This window comes from Neopsephotus bourkii, unplaced genomic scaffold (genome assembly GCF_033783945.1).
Source record: "Neopsephotus bourkii isolate Nb327-2 ecotype Australia unplaced genomic scaffold, CSIRO-AGI_Nbou_v1 NB_1765, whole genome shotgun sequence".
Lineage (NCBI taxonomy): Eukaryota > Metazoa > Chordata > Aves > Psittaciformes > Psittacidae > Neopsephotus > Neopsephotus bourkii.
Window position 1 is genome coordinate 9,363,625 of NW_026902239.1, and position 20,254 is coordinate 9,383,878.

General features: G+C 40.3%; 1 protein-coding gene across 6 annotated transcripts in view; it reads right to left on the reverse strand.

Annotated features, from left to right (window-relative positions):
• NCOA7 (nuclear receptor coactivator 7) overlaps window positions 1-20,254 on the reverse strand; it is an 84,429-nt gene that overhangs the window by 52,805 nt on the left and 11,370 nt on the right. For 4 of the 6 annotated variants that reach the window (XM_061378407.1, XM_061378408.1, XM_061378410.1 and 1 more), the window contains one exon: window positions 11,946-12,077. In XM_061378407.1, the coding sequence (XP_061234391.1) occupies window positions 11,946-11,995 (50 nt within the window). In that variant the 5' untranslated portion in view covers window positions 11,996-12,077. Of the gene's footprint in view, window positions 1-11,945; window positions 12,131-20,254 lie in introns of all 6 variants that reach the window. The other 2 variants (XM_061378411.1, XM_061378409.1) reach the window with 1 other exon arrangement.

Below are 20,254 nucleotides of genomic sequence, written 5' to 3' on the forward strand. Positions count from 1 at the left end.
AACACCAGTCATTTCAGGCTGGTATGCATCCTGTTTTGGAAATGAGCAAGCCACAAGGCTATATGTTTACTATTAAAACAGACTATCAAGGGAAAAATAAGGGATGGAACACATTTCTTATGAGAGATTTAAACAGCTAACTGCAGAGGGGAAAAAGATTACAAGAGAAGTAACTGAAATAGTTATCAAGGACAACAATGTGGCTTCAGACACTAAATAATCCATAATCTGATCTTCATTCCAAATGACATATAGCAACTAAATAAAGTTCTGATTAATGTCACAGCAGCACAGGTCAAAACAGGAAATTTCAACTTTTACCAGAATTCCTGTTACTAATTTATAACAAATGCCAGCACCAGGTTTCACACATGATCAGTCATCAGCAACAGTCAAGAAAGTTGGCATGCTCCAAAGAGTAAAGTACTGTACTGGCAATCAGGGTTATGTCCATCTTCTTCTTGATACTGCCCTTAGCTTACAAAAATAAGTCACTCCTGTTTCATCATCTGTAATGTTGAGGGAAGTATTTCTGGCAAAGCTATTCTGGAAAAGTAAAGACAATGTACCTTAGACAGGAAAAAGTATGCTAATTTTCCTCCCAGTTTTCTGATTGATATCAGGAAATTTTAAATACCCACTTAAGCTCTCTTACATATATTAGGAGGGAGGGCAGAAATAATCCCAATTTCCCAGGATAAAATTCAAGAGAGTTTTGAGCTGTCAGAAAGTTTTTACTTTCTTAAATTTAGGAATATAATGCTATCATCCAGCTTAATAAACTATTTTCAAAGGCAAAAGGTATCTCCATATTTTCTGTTTACTTAACAAAAGAGGTTATGACGTATTCAGCACGCCATTACCATGACAACAATTTAATAAAATCTTTTCCCTAGGGAAACGATTTTGGAAACCTGTTTTATTCAGTTCCTTCTCTTATAACCTCACTTTACTGCAGGCTCTCACAAAACAGCTTTAGGCAGAAGGCAAAAATGAAGAAATCCTTCCCTTTGGCCAACTCCTTTAAGTGTGCCTGATGTTCATTTAACAGGCTTGCTCAATTAAATCTGCATCACAGCTCTCTATCTTGTCAATAATACCAACCTGACTCTTACCACACTCCCATCTTGCTTCTCTTTTTCTCTGCTAACGATGCCAGATACTCTCTCCTACTGTGGTTGTTCATTAATCACCCCAAACTACTCCTACACATGCAACGGATTCTTCATAAAGCAGCTTAGCAAGACGCTCTCCCTGCACTGAAGCCCTGCCAAGGGAGGAACGGCCTTGCCCGGACACCTCCAGCCAGTGCTGCATTCCCTCCAGCTGCTGTCCCACGCTCAGTGCCAGCTCCCTGAGCCACTACTCCCCTTGACATCAGCTAGCTTGAAGTGGTAAGAAAAAGGTTTGCACTGCAAGGGCTGGGAGAAGAGCAGCTTCCACTGCTGCGAAGCACAAGGAAATGGTAGCTGCTTCTCCAGCAGCAACAGGGAAGAGAAGAAATTGTTGCTTTCTTCACAAAAAGGATCTTAAATGTTAAATAAGTCAACTCTGAGTGAAGTCACCTGTATGACTTCTGACTGGTAAGGTTGGGGGGATCCAGAAGTAACCATGGTCAACAAGTCAGTAACCAAACTGAAGTAAAAATTACGATTATTTATTTATTTAAATGACTATTTAAGTGTTAAAAGAGAGGGACTGAGATTTAAAGCACCTGTCTCTCTCAATTAGCTTCTGCTTTTACTTAAGAAGTAACTTTAAAAATTAACACTTAAATGTCACAGCTCTCTGCATCATTGCACCACTGTATGAACAAAAGTAGCTTAAAAAAGAAAAACACAGAAAAAACTATACAACTTCTTTTCTTATTATTAATAGAGAAGCCAGGTAGGATGGAGAAGCAGCACTAAAAAGAAAGTCAAACTTATGTTTTTAAATGCTAACTTTCATAATCATGCCAGATATATCCAAATATCACCACATATTTCTCAGGAAATCTGTTAATCACAGCTGGAGTTCATAGCATGAGAGAGCTGTGCATGTGCTTACAAAAAGGTTGCAAACTCATCTGTTCAAGAACAAATCTACAGCAAGAAGCATATTGACACAAGTGGAAGAGGTTGTATTTCAAGTATTTCACCATAATTGCTAAAAACAAAACCAACTCACTGCTGAGTCTCAGTTCTATGTTTGAATTCACTGTCCCATGTCTGAATTCACCGTCTCCAAAAAACTCGCAAACTAGCTTCCACATTGAGCAGTTTAATGGGCTTTCTGGATTGAGTTCCCATTAACTGATGCTCACAGGAGAGGAAATGCCCAAGTGCACTAAAGATCCTGCTACATGGGTTATAGTTCTAAGAAACACCCAGCAATGCTGCTAATAGGTGGGAAAAATAGGAATCTGTAGCTTCAGTATCTGGAATAATGACTGATATTGTCTCATACAATGGATATTTCATAAACGGGAAAGATAATCCCCCTCCACCTAGAGGAGGTGTTTGCATCAATGCTTCTATACAAAATAATATGGCACCACCTTTTTAATACCAAGGTCAAAAGTCCATTAACGATAAGTATCAAGATAACACCACAGGGTAGGGCTTGCCTACATGGGTCAGTCACATGGCAGGCTTGTACCAAGAAAACTTCTCATACATATATACCTTATGCTAAAATGAGTATTTGCATGGTCTGGTATTTTCCAGTAGCCAAAGCATTATAACAGTGTAGTAGGTCCTCCATTATATTTACACTTCTTAATTACAATGTCTTAAAATTCCTCTGGTTTTTACATCAAATATTGTAATACTTATGCTTTTATTTTTGACTAAAAAAATGTTTGGATTTTTTCATTTACTCTTCAGCTAAAACTTTAAACAAGTGATCAAAATGCATATGGTTGAAAGGGAAGTAGCTACTACTGCAGGGGGAAAACAAAAGGCAAGAAGTAAACCCTGCCTTCACCAACACGACAGAAGGGACAAGAGGAGAACACAAGAGGTTCTGCTCCATCTCTATGTTCTCTGGACTCTGTAAGCCCAGAAAGTCCCACCACACTTCAAGCAGGCACTGAATTAGAATAAGCAGCTGAGGAAGACAGAAAGTTGGGATCTGCTGTTTTAAGACAACCCCTCTGCTTAACACCGACTGTCCTCACTCCCGGCAGCAGCCACATGGACAGAGGCTGCGGCAGGGCTGAGCGCCTCCTCCTCCCCCGAAGCTGCGGAGCAGGAGGGCGGCAGGAGGACGCAGGCCAGCTATCGTCAGTGCCCTGCTGCGCTCAAGGACAACGGCCTCCTAGCAGATGCGGCCGGCTGGAGCCAGATAAGGCGGGTGCTGTGCGACACGCCGTCCTGCTGCCTTCCACTACCCCACCGTGCCCGTTCCCTTCGGGGCTGGGAAGGAAAGCCTCCTGGCACGCCGGGTCCGGGTCCGAGTCCTGCTCCTGCTGCGGCAGGTGGGTGGGGAGCTGTTAGCCTCCCTTCCTCTCCCAATGCCCTGGCATTTCACCTGCAGCAGCAGCACCTTGGACCTGCTCCCACCACCGTTTCTACAGCTCTGTTCCCACAAGCAGTTTTCACTGGTGTTGAACGTAACAGTATGACTCCTCATATGAATCAAATTGCTAAAATGCTCAAATTGTTCACGGGACCAGTGTCATATGCTGTAGTTTTAATGGACTCCGAGATTGCAGGCGAAAAAACCCCAACGGGGGGGGGGAGGGAGAGAGGTGGTAGTGACAGCATTTGTAACACGAAATACTTCTATAATGCCAAGAAACCCTTCCCAGCCTTAGGCAATCAGAACTGCTACATGCAGCACCTGCTGTGCTCCAGGTGGACAGAGAAGCACCATCTTTTTACCACAGATACTGAACATACAGCTAAATCTTCTGCTTAAGGAGATGTGATTTTTAAAGGCTGACTGAAACACGTGATTAACACCTTGAAGCCATGTATTTATAGAAGCATTACTGAAAGCAAAAATCGAGCAGCTGACAGAAATGGACTGTTATGTCAAAACCATAAAATACAATTTCAATTCACCTGTGACTGGCTAGATGTTTACACCTACTGAAATAAAAACAGCCACTCCAGAAAAATAGGGGTAGAGAGTTATTGTAGTATATTAAGTGCTACACAAGACAAGTTCTCTGTGTCAGACTGCTGTCTGACAGGAAAATAGTGCATTTAGACAACCAAAGAGCTGATTTATGGCTCATTTACATTACAAAGGTTTTACAGCACAAGGACAATTCTCTCCCTCCTCCCCAGATTCCTAACCAGTTCTCTGCTCTCCTTGGGATCTTCTCTCACGTAAATCAAGACGTCAAATCCCACACACCTCAATGGAACAGCACTGGAGACTTAAGAGTTTAGCTAACACAGATGCTTAAATTTCAGATGATCCTAGGCAACACTCCCTGCCCAAACTACAGAATAGGACCAAAAAAACCCACTGCAAACCTACTTAGAACACACCTCTCCATCATCAGATTGGTAGGGGCAGGGTTTGGAGAAATCCTGTCAAAACCCAGTCTGGAAGCTAGATTGATGCTGAGGACATAAAAGTTTACCAGGCTGGCACCAGGGGGAACTTAATGCCATTGGGAATATCCACACAGCCTCTCACCCTGCCCAAGGCCCTAGGGAAAAGGGGAAAATCTTTATTGCCTGGAAGAGACAGGAGTGGGAAGCCCAGTGTCCACAGGCACACAGCAGCTACTAACAGCTCCAGTTCAGCACAAGCATGAAGTGTAGCCGTGCAGGATCCACAGCACTTCTCCTTTTACCAACAGAATTCCCTTAGTTAGCTATATAAGGCTTTCCAATTGCTTGGACAGAGGGGGGGAAAAATGCCTCTTTCCAAATGCACATTCCTGCAGGTATAATTCGTATCTTTCCCTTTAAACATGCAGCACTGTTACCAGAAACAGACCATCCCACCAGCCAAACCAACTACCTAATGTAACATGGCACATGCAGAAACAGAAGTGCGAAAGTGTGGAATCACAGCAGCAGACACAAGGCAAGCAACTTTGGCTGTGGGCCAGAAACACCAGAAACCTTCGCTGAAGGGGCTTATCTAGCTTCTTATCAACCTAGGCTTTCTTCAGTCCAGCAAACCCTGGCATATCTCACAATGCTGATTCTTCTCCTTCTCGAAATACTGTACACCACGTGCCCTAATATCATATGGTACAAGGCTCCAGAAAGCTGACGAGGACTGCTGCCACAAGGGGGTAAAACAGCTGGATTTCTCAAAGCACAAGCAAGAGAATTAACAGCACCACCAAAAAGTCAATACCATCAGGCATCTCTTCAGGTGTGCGCCTCCCTGTCACTTAAACAAAACTCCGGCTGCTTCTGGAATGGGCTTTCATGCCACAGCACCTCCTTCATGTCAGCTCTGCCATCCGTAAGAGATGTGGCAAAACCAGAAGACTGAGTGGGACCACCTCTTTCAGAAGGATGTTTCGCAGCATCGCTTTAAAACTAACTCTGGAGCCACACATCCACCACCAATTATTAATGCTGAAGTTCCACCAGTGTTTAAGCTAGGCTTAATTTTTAAACAGTTCACTGGGATTAAGCAGAATTTTATGCAGTAGGTCCTAAGAGCAGAAGATACATTTGTGAGGCTGAAGGGATAACATCACACACTACAGAAACACAGCCTAGTGTATAAAATTACATATATATAAAAAAATAAATATAAAAATATTTATAAAATAAATTATATTATTTTCCTACAGACAACAGTAAAAAGTCTGTATCTCACCTATCCAGAAAACCATCTTATGAAGGCCCCAAATTTTATAGCTTTTAGGATACAGCATCTTTAAGTCTTTCCAAGAGCAAAAAGGTAGATGGCATGGCCCACCAGGAGCCTCCAGCACACCCCTCATGCCTGGCAGACACAGCTGCAAGCCACGGGGAAGAAGACAAAATACATTACAACTATGGTAATAGCAACTCTTATCAAAACTGCACAGCCTCCTACATCAAAAGGCCTATCATGTAACTATTTATGTTCTAAATGAAGGCTAAGTAAGTTCCTTTTTTTGCAGTTTCTTTATAAAGGCTGATAAGAGACACCCAAATATCCCTTTGGGACAAGCAAATATAAGGTCATTGTATGCTTGCTGGCTAACAAGCCAGCTTATACATATCTTGCAAGGTCATCAGTGAAAATTCTGTAATTGCTGGTGTGACACTGCATGTTTGAAGAGTAAATAAACAGAAACTCTTTTCTCTGCATATTCTGTGATTTAGTCCTCAAAGAAATCAAGAACATCATAAAATTCTGCCTTTCTTCTCTTTCCTAAAAAAAGCCTCTTTATATACAGAGCCCACACTGTTACCCAGTCTCACTTCACATGCAGACGGAAGTGAACGGGTGAGGAGATTAACCATGCTTCCCATCTCATGCAAGCTTTCTATCTCCATAAATAGCATTTCTGGTACTGGAAAATTTTGTAAAACCCCGAAGAAAGCCTCAGGGCCCCATTAAATACTTCCACTAACTCTGTTATCCAATAACAAAATTCTTCTTCAGTCCTAAATGACTCCAAACTCTTGAAGATAAAAGCACTGGAAAGAACAGAGGCTGCAGAAACCACTGCCTGGTTTACGCTTCCCAGAGGAAGCACTCACATTGAGAATAATTCAGTGATTCACAGGCTAAGTAGAGGACAGTAATTCATGCTCTTCTGCTGACTCTCATCCTGTACCACAGAATTACAAGACCACTCATCTCAAAACCTCACAGTACAGAGAGCTACAGGAATGTGAGATGAGGACACAGTTCCCAAGACAAGCAGCTGTTCAACATAACTTTTCCCCTGCACTGCAGTACACATCAGAGAAAGCAGGTTCAACTTCCCCCCTCAACTCTCATTCTCCAGGTTTACAGCCATCATAAAAGAATTTCTTTATATATATATATGTATATGTATATACACACACCAGTAAGTTTGTGAGCAATGAACAGCAAGTGCATCTCAAGCTTCTGAAGGCCTTAACCAACCTCCCAAAGCTCTCCTCAAAAGTTCCTCATGGTGCTATCTGTGAAATTCTAAACACTCTTCAATGTCTGAAAACTACAGTGATTGCAAAGGACAGATGAAATGCTAACCTACACAGCACCAGGCTGCAAGTCTGCTAAAAACACTGAAACCTCTTAAGTAACTGTAAGGCAAATCACAATACTGTATGTTTCAGAAAGTATTTAATGGGTTCTCTCAGTATCCAACATAGCAAATCAGTTATCCTGTGCACACACCCCTAAATAACAGATCAAATAATATCAATTGCACCCCATAAATCTGAAATAGTGGTATCTGTAGCCTTTTCTTAGAAAATAAAATGCATCAGGCATACATGTTATTGGCCAAAACAATGTGAATAAAATGCAATACTGTGTTTTAGTTTCAATAACAGGATTGTGAAGTAATGTTTATATGTCTGGAAGCAGAGCTAAGAAGTTTCCATTATACAGATGAGCTGAAATGATGTATTATTTCCTTGAGCCATTTAAAAAAAAATTAAGCATCTCCAGGATCTTGGCTTGACTATTCTTCACACCCAAGATAAACCTCCACAACAGCTTGTTTTAAAAACAATGTGTGGAAACTTTTCCTTCCAAAAGCAAGAAATAAATTGTGGGTGCTACAGGAAACCTGAATAAACATCAACACTTTGGCTCAGCAGAGCAAGAACAATTGCAAGGAGATTATTGCCAGAGAAACAGTGATCCGAGGAGCATGCAGCAAAAACCGTTACATGGATACGATAAGACTGGCCAGCAAGGAAAGTACCCAACAGAAAAACCTATGACAAAGTCTCATGTACAGGAGATGCCCTCAGAAAAGTATGTGCATATATTCCTTATCTGGGTTTCCCTCCTTCCTAACCATCATCAATACTCTCTCTCTCAATACATTCCCTCTGTGCTTGCTGCATTTTTCTTATTTCATCATCTTTCTATGTCTTAATACCTACAGGAATAAAAAATATGAAGCATACAAACACTGAATATGGGAATAAACCAGAGCAAAGCCAGGAAAATTCCAAATTAGATGTTTATAAACCTATTAGTTTGCAATATGTAGAAGAATGACCAAAGGAGTTACCACAGTGCATTGGACCAAGGGTCCGTGCATTCTGCCTCCAACACCAGCCAAGAGCAAGGACCAGGGAAAGACCATAACCCTATAACAAGTATGTATAAGACTCCTTCTACAGCTAAGTTTTCCATATTCCAGCTGTTCGCAGCTCTGCAGCTACATATTAATGAAGCCTATCTCTGTGGGCTGTAGATGCTTCAACGGAGAAATAAGGTTAGGTCGCAAACACCTAATGTGATTGGAATGCTGTATACCATTTCTTGTATGGTCTGTTTTACTTATTCTTAGGTATTTAAAAATAATTAGAAGAAGAAAAATAGCTGTAAATTAGAACCTGGTAACAGGCAAATGGCAACTGTACTAAACACTTACACGTATCTTTGTAAATCTTGGGTTTAATGTACAAACCTTAATCTGCATTAATGTAAATTTAAGTTCCTAAGCCAAGAATCTAAACTAAAAAAGAGCATGCTGTAGATCCATTTATTTACCTTAAATATTCACATCATACAGCAACACAAGGTGAATGCCAGGCTGAACAACTGGCTTCAGGTTCTGATACAGTAGTAGCAATCTGAAGCTAAGGGGAGTCTCTGCCTGTTCATATGGGCTTTGGAGCATGTCCCAGGCATTTATGTAGTTTTTCAAAAGAATGGTAACAAGACCAATGCAAATTCAACAAACACAAAAGCACCCAAATCCCAGTTAGAATATTTTCCTTAGTAGAAGCACTTCATGTTTGACCTCAGAAATCTGTCTCAGTGATGACTGAGGAAAAAAAAATTATATATGTAAAAGAGACTGAGAACTAAAATAACTAAAATTCGTAATTCCCCTGGAATTTATTAAAAAAATCATTTAATGTAAGTACCAGTTTTGCAGTTCATCTGTATACAGCATTCTTCAGATTAAGGTCACCACAAGCTGGAGACTTAACTACTGATAAAATTAATGTAAGCATCTTGGTTGACTTGTTGAAAAATAACAGTTTTTCAGCTAAAGCACTGCTAAGTTCTCTGCTAAGAAATTAGTAGAGAGCTACTTGACACAGATCATAGATAGATCATATAAGCAAGGGAATGCTGAGCAACTGAGGAAGGCCAAGAAACACAGAAAACTTGAAACTGAAAGCCCCTTTTTTCATTCTTTCAGAAAGCTGTTCAAACTCTTATCTTAAAAGTTCTCATCTCCTAGAACTTCTTGTCTAAATATATCCATATCAAACAATAGCGCACACAAAGCAATTCCAGTTTCAAGCTCTACATTTGGTGTTCCAGGCTACCAATTTATATCCAAGGCAATTCTTTCCATATGACATATGTCACTCATTTTGGTTAATTTCTTTTTAAATTAAGTCATAATCTTAATAGCTGTTCATTTCACAAGGTTTAATACCTCTGAACTTATCCCTGCTCAATGGGCAGGGGAAAACTGAGAGGTTCTCCATTCTGTATGTAGAGAGGGAAGATGAAAGAACAGGCATAGGGAAACGTCAAATTGTACCAGGGTTCAAGGGTACAAGATCATAGTAAAAAGCACCAAATACCAGAGTGAAGTCAGGGACCTAGTACACACAGTTCTGTCACTGTACATCTGCACTATACTGTACATCTATTTTTGAACTTGTTGGACACCAGGAGAGACTTCACAGCCAGAGGAAACAGTTCTTTACAAGAGCTGGCATAATGCTGTTTGGGAGCTAATGGCACATAATACTGGGATGATGTCTGTTTGGGAGCTAATGACACAGAAGTCAACAGAAGGTTGACTTCAAACAAGGTTTGAAGAATTAGGTAAGAAAAACTTAACTACACAGATTAGTCTTTAAGTAGGAGTAGCAGTCTTAAATAAGGACTTATTGCATAAGAGAAATTTATGCTTGCATGTTACTCTCATACTTCTTGCCTGTTAAACTCCCACAAGCTGTAACATCTTAGCTGCATAAGGAATCTAAATCAGTCTTTAAAAAGTTATGTAGATATTTCTATTTTGTTAGAAAAGTTACTTGCTTCATTTCTTGCCAACCAAGGAAAAAATAAGCCCTTCACCACAAAACAGTGTGTAAAGCAGCATTTGGTAGGAAGCAAAAAAGAATGGTGAGGGTTTACTTACATACTTATGGCTTAACTTGCCATAGGGAGGGGGGAAAGCAGACCCCTCTCCCCCACCCTCCTGACATGGGGTACAGCTCTCCCTCCTGCTGGCAAAAAGTCTACCTCATTTCCCATTCTCTTCCTAGGTAAGCAATAGTCTTCCCCCATAAACATCTGATCATAGACAAAAATAACAATGTTCAGGCAACAGGGTAAGGGGGACAGTACTTATCTCATAAGAATGTTTACTATACATAAATTCAGATTTCATAAATATTATCTTAGGCTCACAAAACACATCAGCAATAAGACGGGAAAGAAAAAAACAGTAATGGAAGTAGAGGTGTTGGGGAACCAGCTGAAGTTGCCCCTAGCTTAGTAAGTATGAGCCCAAGCTATCAGGAAATTCAGGGTGTCTGAAATAGCACACAAAACAGTATGAAGGTGAAGACTTCTTAAACCTGGGTGTTTTAATTCAAGGATAGAAGAGGTGTCTACAGATTATAAGATACAAAACAACAAAACTCTCAGCAACAGCAAAACATGCACTTGATGAAATTATCTCTGTGTCTCAGTATAAGGCACCTAAGCTGGGAACTCCAGTCTACATCAAGTCAAAAGCTAAATTGTTTGAACTGCCTTAATACTAAAGGCAGTATATAAGCAACCTATTATTACCAGGTACTCATATGACATTTACATGGGTCATCATGTAAAGCATGATGGACTTCAGCTTTTAGAGTAAAATCAAGGACATGTCTATTCAGTTCTGCTTCTGTCCCTGACTGTACATGAAGCCAATGTACAGGAAGGTAAGCTGGGCATATACCACCTTCTAACCTATTTTAGCTTCTATTAAAACATGCCTTGAGGATCTGTGAGAACATTCTTGTGGAAATCATATGGGTTTGCTTAGAGTGGGAATTTCAGTGGGAAAAAAGCTGCAAGCCAGCAGGGAAAGAGACAGATGTCTTCCCCAGAGTTACACAGTGCTAGAACTAAGAATTTATTTCAGGTCGTTCTGACCCTTGCCTGATGTCCTACACCCATATAAGACACACTGCCCCTCTGAATTTTTAAAAGAGAACAGTCATAGAGGACACAGAAAAACTGCAAAACAAATGAAATTCACATCAAGGACTTTGCTGAAAGCCTCTTGGGGCTATCTGTTTAGCAGACAGCATTTTGAAAGGACTCAAAGCAGTTTTCAAAACTGAAGCATCTTACACGGACATATCTCTCAAAGCCTGAGTCTTCTCTAGCAAGAAATTACTTGTTCCTTAGCACAATCTCTTTAGCTACTTCTGCTTTCTTCTTCTCGATGCCTTCTATGGTATAGGTGCCATTGTTTTTATTTCCTTCTCAAAATCCAAAACTGCAACATTCCTTTCTGTTATCATCAACATACTTGCATTTCTCCAAAAAGAAAGCAAGTTACCTGGCATTAACAGATGTCCTTCACCATGACACTTCCTCAGGTCTTTAGCCACCACTATATATCACTTGAGTTTATCTTCACTACCCAAAAGGGAAAAAAAAAAAAAAAAACACACAAAAACCCACTCCAAATAAGGTATACAGCAAGGAAAGAACTTTCTGGATACATAATGAAGCATGTGTTTCATTTTTTACGTACTTGAAAAATTATAAAGCCTTTTGAAACAGGCAGAATGAAGAGTTCTGCATTTTAAATGAGATTGAAATAAACCCTGTAACCTTACCGAGCAAAATAGCCTTGTCTTCGTTCCTTCTTCTCTTCCTTGGTCTCCATTATGTACAGTCAAATAGGCAAGGTGAGCAGCCAAGCGTGATGCTCTTTTTCCCCTCAGTACCTCATATCCAGGCAGAGTCCTCTATATATAACATTCAAAAACAGGAAGTTCATAAATCAACATGTCAACAACACCTACAAAAAACAACAGGGTTGTGGAAATGCAATTGACACAGTGACAAAGCAAAGTAAAACTTTAACCAGTCAGTGCCTGCCATGTGATATCCATTTAGTACACAAAGAGATAAACCTCAATAAATTCACTTAGCCAGTTTCTCCAGCAGAGGAAGAGAGAGACAGCAAAGCAGGTAACCCAAAAGGCAGTAGCAAGCTGCCTGGAAACATGAAAGTATTTTGCAAGCTGTTAAATAGTTTATACCAAAACATCTTCCTGGTTTCATATGTTTTAGAAACAGGAAGATCAAGAGAAGCTTTGGAAATATCCAGTACAAACAGTATAACCAGAAAGACACATAATGTTCACTTTACAAAAATTCTGTAAAAATGTGAGGAAGAAGGAAGTTTTAAAACAATGTAGAGGAAAAAAAAAAGAGCAATTTATGTTCTTTACACAGGTTGGATCGTTGTGAACGCATACATAAGTTTATATGTTGTGAACATATAAACAAGTATATGGGGAGAAACACAATGGACCTCCTGCTCTCCATATGAACTGCAGTCACCTTAACATACGCACAACTAGGGAAGGTTTTCCGAGAAGGTGGGGGGGGGGGGGGGGTGTTAATAAAAAAAGTAAAAAGGAGACTGGTACCACTGACTTTTGACATGGAAATCACCACCTCTTTGCAGAATGCCATACTGAGGCACCTAGAAACCAAGAGTTGGGAATTTCAGAACTGTTTGGTAGTTACAGCAACTAATGACATGTCACATCAGTTCCTATCCCAAATTCCTGCCAAGCTGTTTTATCCTTTTCCCCTTCTCCAACACACATTCAAGCTACCCTGACAGCTTGTGCCCATGAACAAAGTAAGTTAACCTCTTAAGAATTCTTTATCAGTATTTCAGATTAAAGATCAAATCAAAGTTACTACTAAACATTTCAGCTTAATGGGCTGTGTGACAAAGAAATAGAAGCCACATAAATTACAATTCATAGCTAAAGAAGAAAAATTCCTCTGGGACGTAATCGGTTCCCATTATTTTCCCCTCACATTAAAAGACTGTAAGCTACAAACTGGTAGATGTCAACAAAAGAAATAATGTAGCAAAATCAGACTTACCTACTTGAAAAGCCCAAGAATACAATTACCAAGATTCTATAAGAAACACCTGCTATAATTTTCTCTCCATACTTACAAAGCACTGGTCCACAGCAATTAAAGTCCATTGCTTCAAAATGCGCTTTTTATTACTCATTAATTTTTAATAGATCCAGCACATCAAAAAGAATCTAATCTCTCTGATTTTTAGGCATCAGGTAGAGTCTTACAGTAATGGTCATTTAACATGGCAAATTTGCCTATGAATTCTTTGGCTTTATAAAGGGAACACTGTTTTATCTCTTCAAGCTAACACATGCGGCAGTCTTCGGCCGGACACAAAAAACTACGTTACAGCAGCCTAAAAGCAACATCAAAATGATCTGTCCTGCCCAGATGGCTGGTCTGCATGAAGAGGTTGCATATTTCCTGATAATTTCAGTGCATTCTTGTCTTCCCTGCTGGAGCATGTCCTTACATCTTCGGAGAATCAAAACTAGTGGCTTTGTGAGCACTGGATTTAGAGTTACAAGAAATCTTTCAGAGCAGACAACTAAAATTTCTACAGCAAAGTACAAAAGGTTCAGTGAAAGAGGAACCAGTCTTTCCCCTTTGCCTTCATGACACTTACTGGTGTGTGCACGCAGGCACGAACAGGCCAGAGCTGCACCTCCCACTGACTCTAAAAAATATTAAATAACCACACAGCATCAAGATAGTATTAAACCCATGATCACCAGAACAGCAGGACCTATGGGAACAAGAAGAGGGAAGTGGGGAGAGCCCCTCTCACTTCACTGAAACACAATCAGCTAGGATGAATGGAGGGAAGTGAGATCTGTCCTCAAGGACTCACCCCATGCAAGGGTCAGCAGAATAGTTCTTCCATTCATCCTCTTCCTCTCTCATGATCTATCAATCCCACCCAGGGGAAAAACATCCCTGCTACAGCATGGAGGGGGCAGATACAGCGAGTACTATCAGCATGGAGCCATGAGGACAAAACCGTGCCTACCCGTAGCCCTGTCGTGCCCAGTGCCAAAGCAGCTGCTCCCTGCTTCTGCAAAGAGGGGCATGAAGAGAAAGGAGATAGGGCTTAACCCTAGACCTAACCACAGATGCTGCAGCCAAACCAGGAGGGCACTATTCAGGTTTTCTGTTTGCCTTCATCAGCAATAAACAAAGCTAGCAATGACAATGTGGGGTATGGAGCCTGTTCTTCCTACACCAACTAAAAGCCATTCCAAGTCCTTTCACATGGTGAGAGGGAATAAATCAAGAACTCTAAAGAAAAAAATAAATATATTCAGAACAGATGGGCGTTCAGAATATTGGAATGTTACCCATGGATCAGGAGTAACAAAGGCATTCAGGTGGCTCCGTTTTTTTCCTTCTGCTCATAAAAAAAGCACAGGGATCTCATATCCAGTCACAGATTAATGAAAATTTTCATGATAAAATAATTTAACATCAGGTCCCACTCTGCTGACTTAAAAAACTTACTTAGCTCCCCTTCATAGAAGAAACAAAGGTGGCTCTATTGGAAGCCATATTTAAGTCTGAAAATCATACTTGGAAAATACAGTACTAGGAAAAACAACCTGATTAGGAGTGCCGACTTCATAACCTCTGAGTTCACCTCTCTTGTTGGGCATTTTGCATGTACCAGTTGGCTTTGAGGAGGAAAACCAAAATAAAGCCTGAGAGCTAGGAGGATCACAGCATAACATGCAAGAACTGCCACTGAAACCTAGTATTTCTGAAAGGTCGCTGTCAATTTTTAGTTCTTTAAGCTGTAATAAGTAAAAGTAGAAACCCCACATTTACTTTACAGGTTGTCGCTGATGTTTTAAAGTTACATCAAAAAAAGCAAACCTACTCCACACCTTCCCCCTACCTGTCCTTTGATACCTCCCAAGAAAGAAATCCCAGGTATTCTTTATTATCTCCTTAAAATGTTATTAAGCATACATGATTAAAATGAATCTTGGTTTCCTAGCTCCTTTCTGGTAGAGACAAAGACTGAATCAGGCAGACTATTAAAAATGCACATATTTGGGGGATATTTATATGCTGAGAGACAGACATCTTACTCATATGAGTATAGTCCAAACTCAAATGATGATGTCATGGTTTAGACAAAGCTGATTTTCAGGCTGTTTTACCCTTTCTACCCCAAAACAGAAACCAACAGTGAAAAGTTTAAATTACGTGTCAACAGGAGTACTAATCCTTTTATTCAGCAATTTCAAGAGGACAGATATCCCTGATAGACAAACCAGACATTTAAGTATCCTGTTAAAAATTTGCCACTCTCCAAATTTAGCCTATGTCAGCACCCAAAAATTTTATGAAGAGCAAAATACATAAAAATACACTGTGTTTTTTGTTGTTAGTCCTACCGCTCCGGATTTTTTCATTTATACTAGCATATTTTTGGATACTTGCTTTGTCTGGTTAGGTTTAGCTGCCAGGGAGTTTTGGAGATGTTACTGGGAATTTGTAATGAACAAGCAAAAAAAGGAACAGACTGAACTCCTGACTATGGCAAGTGCACTGCAAGTCCCACTGATCTCCCAAGACCTCTAGAAATGCTGCTTTCAGCCAACACTGCAGGACAGCAGCCTCCTGTCATGGTACATTCAAAGTAGCAGAGAGGAAGATGCTTTAAGTGTGAGGATAAACAAAGGGGAAGGGAACTGTACTTTTAAGGGGAATATTAAAAATAAATAAATATGTGAACAAAACAGCCTAAGTCCTCTGATAAATTTATTGTATTTTTTTATTATACTTCTCTTTTTCCTCCCTTCTCAGGCATGAAGAATAATATACTTTAACTGCAAATAACAAGGCAATTTACATTTTCATGAGACAACAAAAGGACCTGCTTGCCACGTTTAGGGATAAGCACCCAGCAAAATAAAGCATCAACTATCAATCCTCCAATTGTAAGCATTACTTTCCAAAACTGTGCACATGAACAACAGCACTAGCAACACAGAAGCCAATGAAGTATCTGATTATTTTTAGAACATTCAGTGGACTTGATAGCTTGTCTCTGGCCATCTGTACCCACTGCAAGTCCTGGAAAGATATACAGAAATAAAAAATAAAAAAAAATAAAAATAAAAAAAACAAGATCGTGCAATTCTCTAAATGTATTTTCACAGCCCTGTAGAGTCAGTATCTCTTAACCTTTCATGAGGCAGGAAAATGCTGTAATGTCCTGCAACTGAACTATATAAAATATCCCCACACACTCAAATGAGAGCAGAAGAGCAACATGTGAAATCATGCCCCCACTAGCTTTAGTCCCAGCAGCAATGAGAACAAAAGAGGAAACTTTTGACTGTGTAAGATTCAAATTGAAACTTTGGGGACCAGTAGCACAATCTCACCTCTGTCTGGCTTTGCAGACATACGCATAAAAATTAAAAACTCAGAGCCACAAATGATAATAAAAAGCCTAACTCCTCTGAGGGTCTAGGTGTAAATGGCTCTCTCAACTCCTTCAGCAAGTACATAAAAAAGCAATGAACTGACTTTAGGCAAACCAAGTCAAGAGCAAGCATCCTATACCTTAGCAGGGGACCTACAAGGTAAGCAAAGGTGGCAGCGATCATACTGTGAAAAAAAGAGTTAAGGAAGGCAAGAGAGGCCTAAGCACAAATCTTTCACAGTTAGGAAGACAGAGCAGATTAAGGCAGAAGACTCCCAGTGAGACAACAAAGTGGACATGGTCACGCTAAGGATTTAACAGTGAAACCCCAGTGTGCTGAGGGAACAGCATGCTGCTCAGACACACCACACAGCTCTCTGGTGCAGTACCACATACATTAGGATTTTTATTTTTGCCTCTCTCTTTAACCTGTGCCCTGGAGACCACAGTCAAACACTGCATGCATCTGCTCATAGCACTGCATGCTTCCTTACTATCACCTGCTGTAATAGGAACATTCAAATGTTCCTACCGGTCATTTTCAGACATGAAGCATTACTAAAGATTCTACTTAAATCTGCAACTCTGCAACAGTATCTTCTTACGGATAAAAAGCCTTCTGGGTACATGGGCCAATTCTGACCCCTAAAAAGTATGCACAGTAAGAGAGGACAAGGATTACACCAAGTCAATACTAGGACCAAAAAATGAAATATACGTATGTAGTACTTCATGAGCAATACTAAAAATGTCTATCAAGCTGGCAGAATAAAATTGTAGAATAAATCACAGATAGCCGGGAAGCATTTTCAGTGTATTAGATCTGAAACTGAACCCTTGAGGGTTGCTGTCTGTGCCTCTGGTGAGCCCAAAGCAGTTTCCAGGGCACTGTAGAGATGCAAATAGATAAAAACACAAGACTGCATCATGAGGTCACACACAACAGCTTTAAGTGCAAGGCAAGAGAAACAGATTAACACGTAAGAGGAGATGTGTTATGACTGGCTACTGGGGCATACGAATGCATATGATTAAGCTTCAGAAACCAAAACACTAATACCAACTCTTGCATTCATTTCAACAGACACACCATTTTAAAAAACAGGAAGAGCAAAGCACATGAACACCTCACGAGAAATGCTAAACTTTGTGGCATTTCATTAGTGCCTCACTGACTGAGGCACTCACTAGGCTGAGTTTTACGGATTTTATATTCTGTTAAGTGTATTCCACACAGTGTAATAGTAAAGATAAATTTCAGAATCAACCCTACAGCATCTCAAGATGAAAGGCAACGGAAATGCACATCCAGCAGAGAAGATTAAGTTACAATAGTTTTAGCCTTCTCTTCAGGCAGAGTGACCTAGCTAAAAGTGATACTGGAAGCTTTCAGGAAAGCACTAACACAAGCCTGTAAAACACAGCACAGACTAATTACATTGTTAGATTAATTAGAATGGACAAAAAAAATTGTTTATTCTAAAGCTATTTTAAGGTAAGTATGGAATTATTTTTATACAATCACATAGCTACATTACAATGAGCACATAAAGTGTAATGTTAGTTCTAAAACTCTAAGAAGCTCTATAAAGTTCCAGTCCATTATATATGACTGAAGAGTGCTAAACTAACCTAGGAGAGCCTCTCCACCTTGGTGAAGTTGAGGCTGACGACTGAAGCCTTGCTTAGGTAAATGACCCTTATTTATGCACACAGCTCCACTGACCTTTAAAGTATTAAGCCTGTTGTGTTTCCTGTAACAAGGACACACTCTTAATATCCCCAATTAATTAAATGCAAGAATTAAGAGACTGAAAATAAATTTGTATTTGTTCAGATTAAACACAGAACAGTATCACAATTTCTCTACCTCCAAATGGAAAGAAGGAGATTTGATGTGGCTACTGCACCCTGTGGACTCTCAAGGGCAGTGAAGATAAGATCTAGAGGCAAAACAGGCAAAGGAAACAAACACCCCTGCTCTTGAGGAACTGGGTGCAATCTTTAGGAGGTTATAATCCCCACTACAGAGGTGGGGTAAGCTAACAGTCCAAGCATTTTCGTTCCCTACTAATGCAGTAAGAACAGGCCAAGCTTAGACCACCTTCCATTCACCAACTGCATCTGCAACAGCCTGTTAACAAGAACAAAGTTTAAATAAAATAAATGGGTATCAATGTAACAGAAACATTCCTGATTCAGAAACAGAACAACAATAACCAAACTTGATTCAACTCCAACGGAATCCCCAGACAAATTATTTCTACCTTTCTCTGGAGAAGACTTTCACGCACCAACACAGGCTGCCATGTTTCACACAGTGTAAGCGGAAGCAACAGTTACCAGAAATCCCATACCACCAGTGAGGGTTGTCAAGAGAAAGAAAAAATACCCAGATTTAAACTTCCCCCACTGGCAGCTAAACATCACCAGATGCATTTTCCATAAGGAACAATGTATTTTACTGTGTAAGACAGCTGCAGTTGCTAGACAGACACTGGTTTCAGAACACAGTGCGTGCATTAACAGGTAAAGAGCTATGCCACAACAAATTCAGAAGTGCAGTGCTGTTTGAAATCAGGCCACTTAGGAAGATTTTAATTTTTTAAGTCAACAAGAACATGGCTGCAGAAGCTTTAAAGTGATTAATACCTTCATTTTCTTGTATCCCTGCTTCAATTCACCCCAGTTCAATTAAGTGTCAAGCCCACAGACTTTCAATGCTCGCCTTGTGCATAACATGAAGAGTCTGAATACCAAACCCTGCGTCTTCATGGACTCTTGACAGGAAACACTGGCCTTTGCCTACCAAATACTGTAACAGTAGATACAAGATGGCAGAAAAACATCAGCATTTAGATAAACAGAATTAATTTTGTAGCCACTGAAATATGAAAACCTCATACATGTAAATAAGAGGAACACCTAAGAATTTGCAGGGTGCTGGCTCCAGTTCATTCGCATTTTCATGAGATCCCACTTGAAGTACTGTGTGCACTTCTGGTGTCCTCAATATAAAAAGGACACTGAGCCATTGAAGCAAGTCCAGAGGAGGGCCAAGAGGATGACAAGGGGGCTGGAGAACTTCCCATATGAAAACAGGCTGAGAAAGTTGGGGCTGTTCAGCCTGGAGAAGAGAAGGCTGCATGGAGACCTCATAGCAGCCTTCCAGTATCTGAAGGGGGCCTACAAGGATGCCGGAGAGGGACTCTTCATCAGGGACTGTAGTGATAGGACAAGGGGTAATGGGTTTAAACTTCAACAGGTGTAGTTCAGGTTAGATATAAGGAAGAAGTTCTTTACTGTGAGGGCGGTGAGGCACTGGAACAGGTTGCACAAAGAAGCAGTAAATGCTCCATTCTTGGCAGCATTCAAGGCCAGGCTGGACAGAACCTTGGGTGACATGATCTAGTGTGAGGCGTCCCTGCCTGTGGCTGGGGGGTTGGAACTAAATGATTTTAAGGTCCTTTCCAACCCTAACTATTTTATGATTATATGATTCCATTAAATTTTAGCTACTTTTATTTACAAAGCTAAGCCTCTCCGATATTCCCCATGAAGCACGTTACTTTCATCTTACAGGTGAGAGACTCAGAT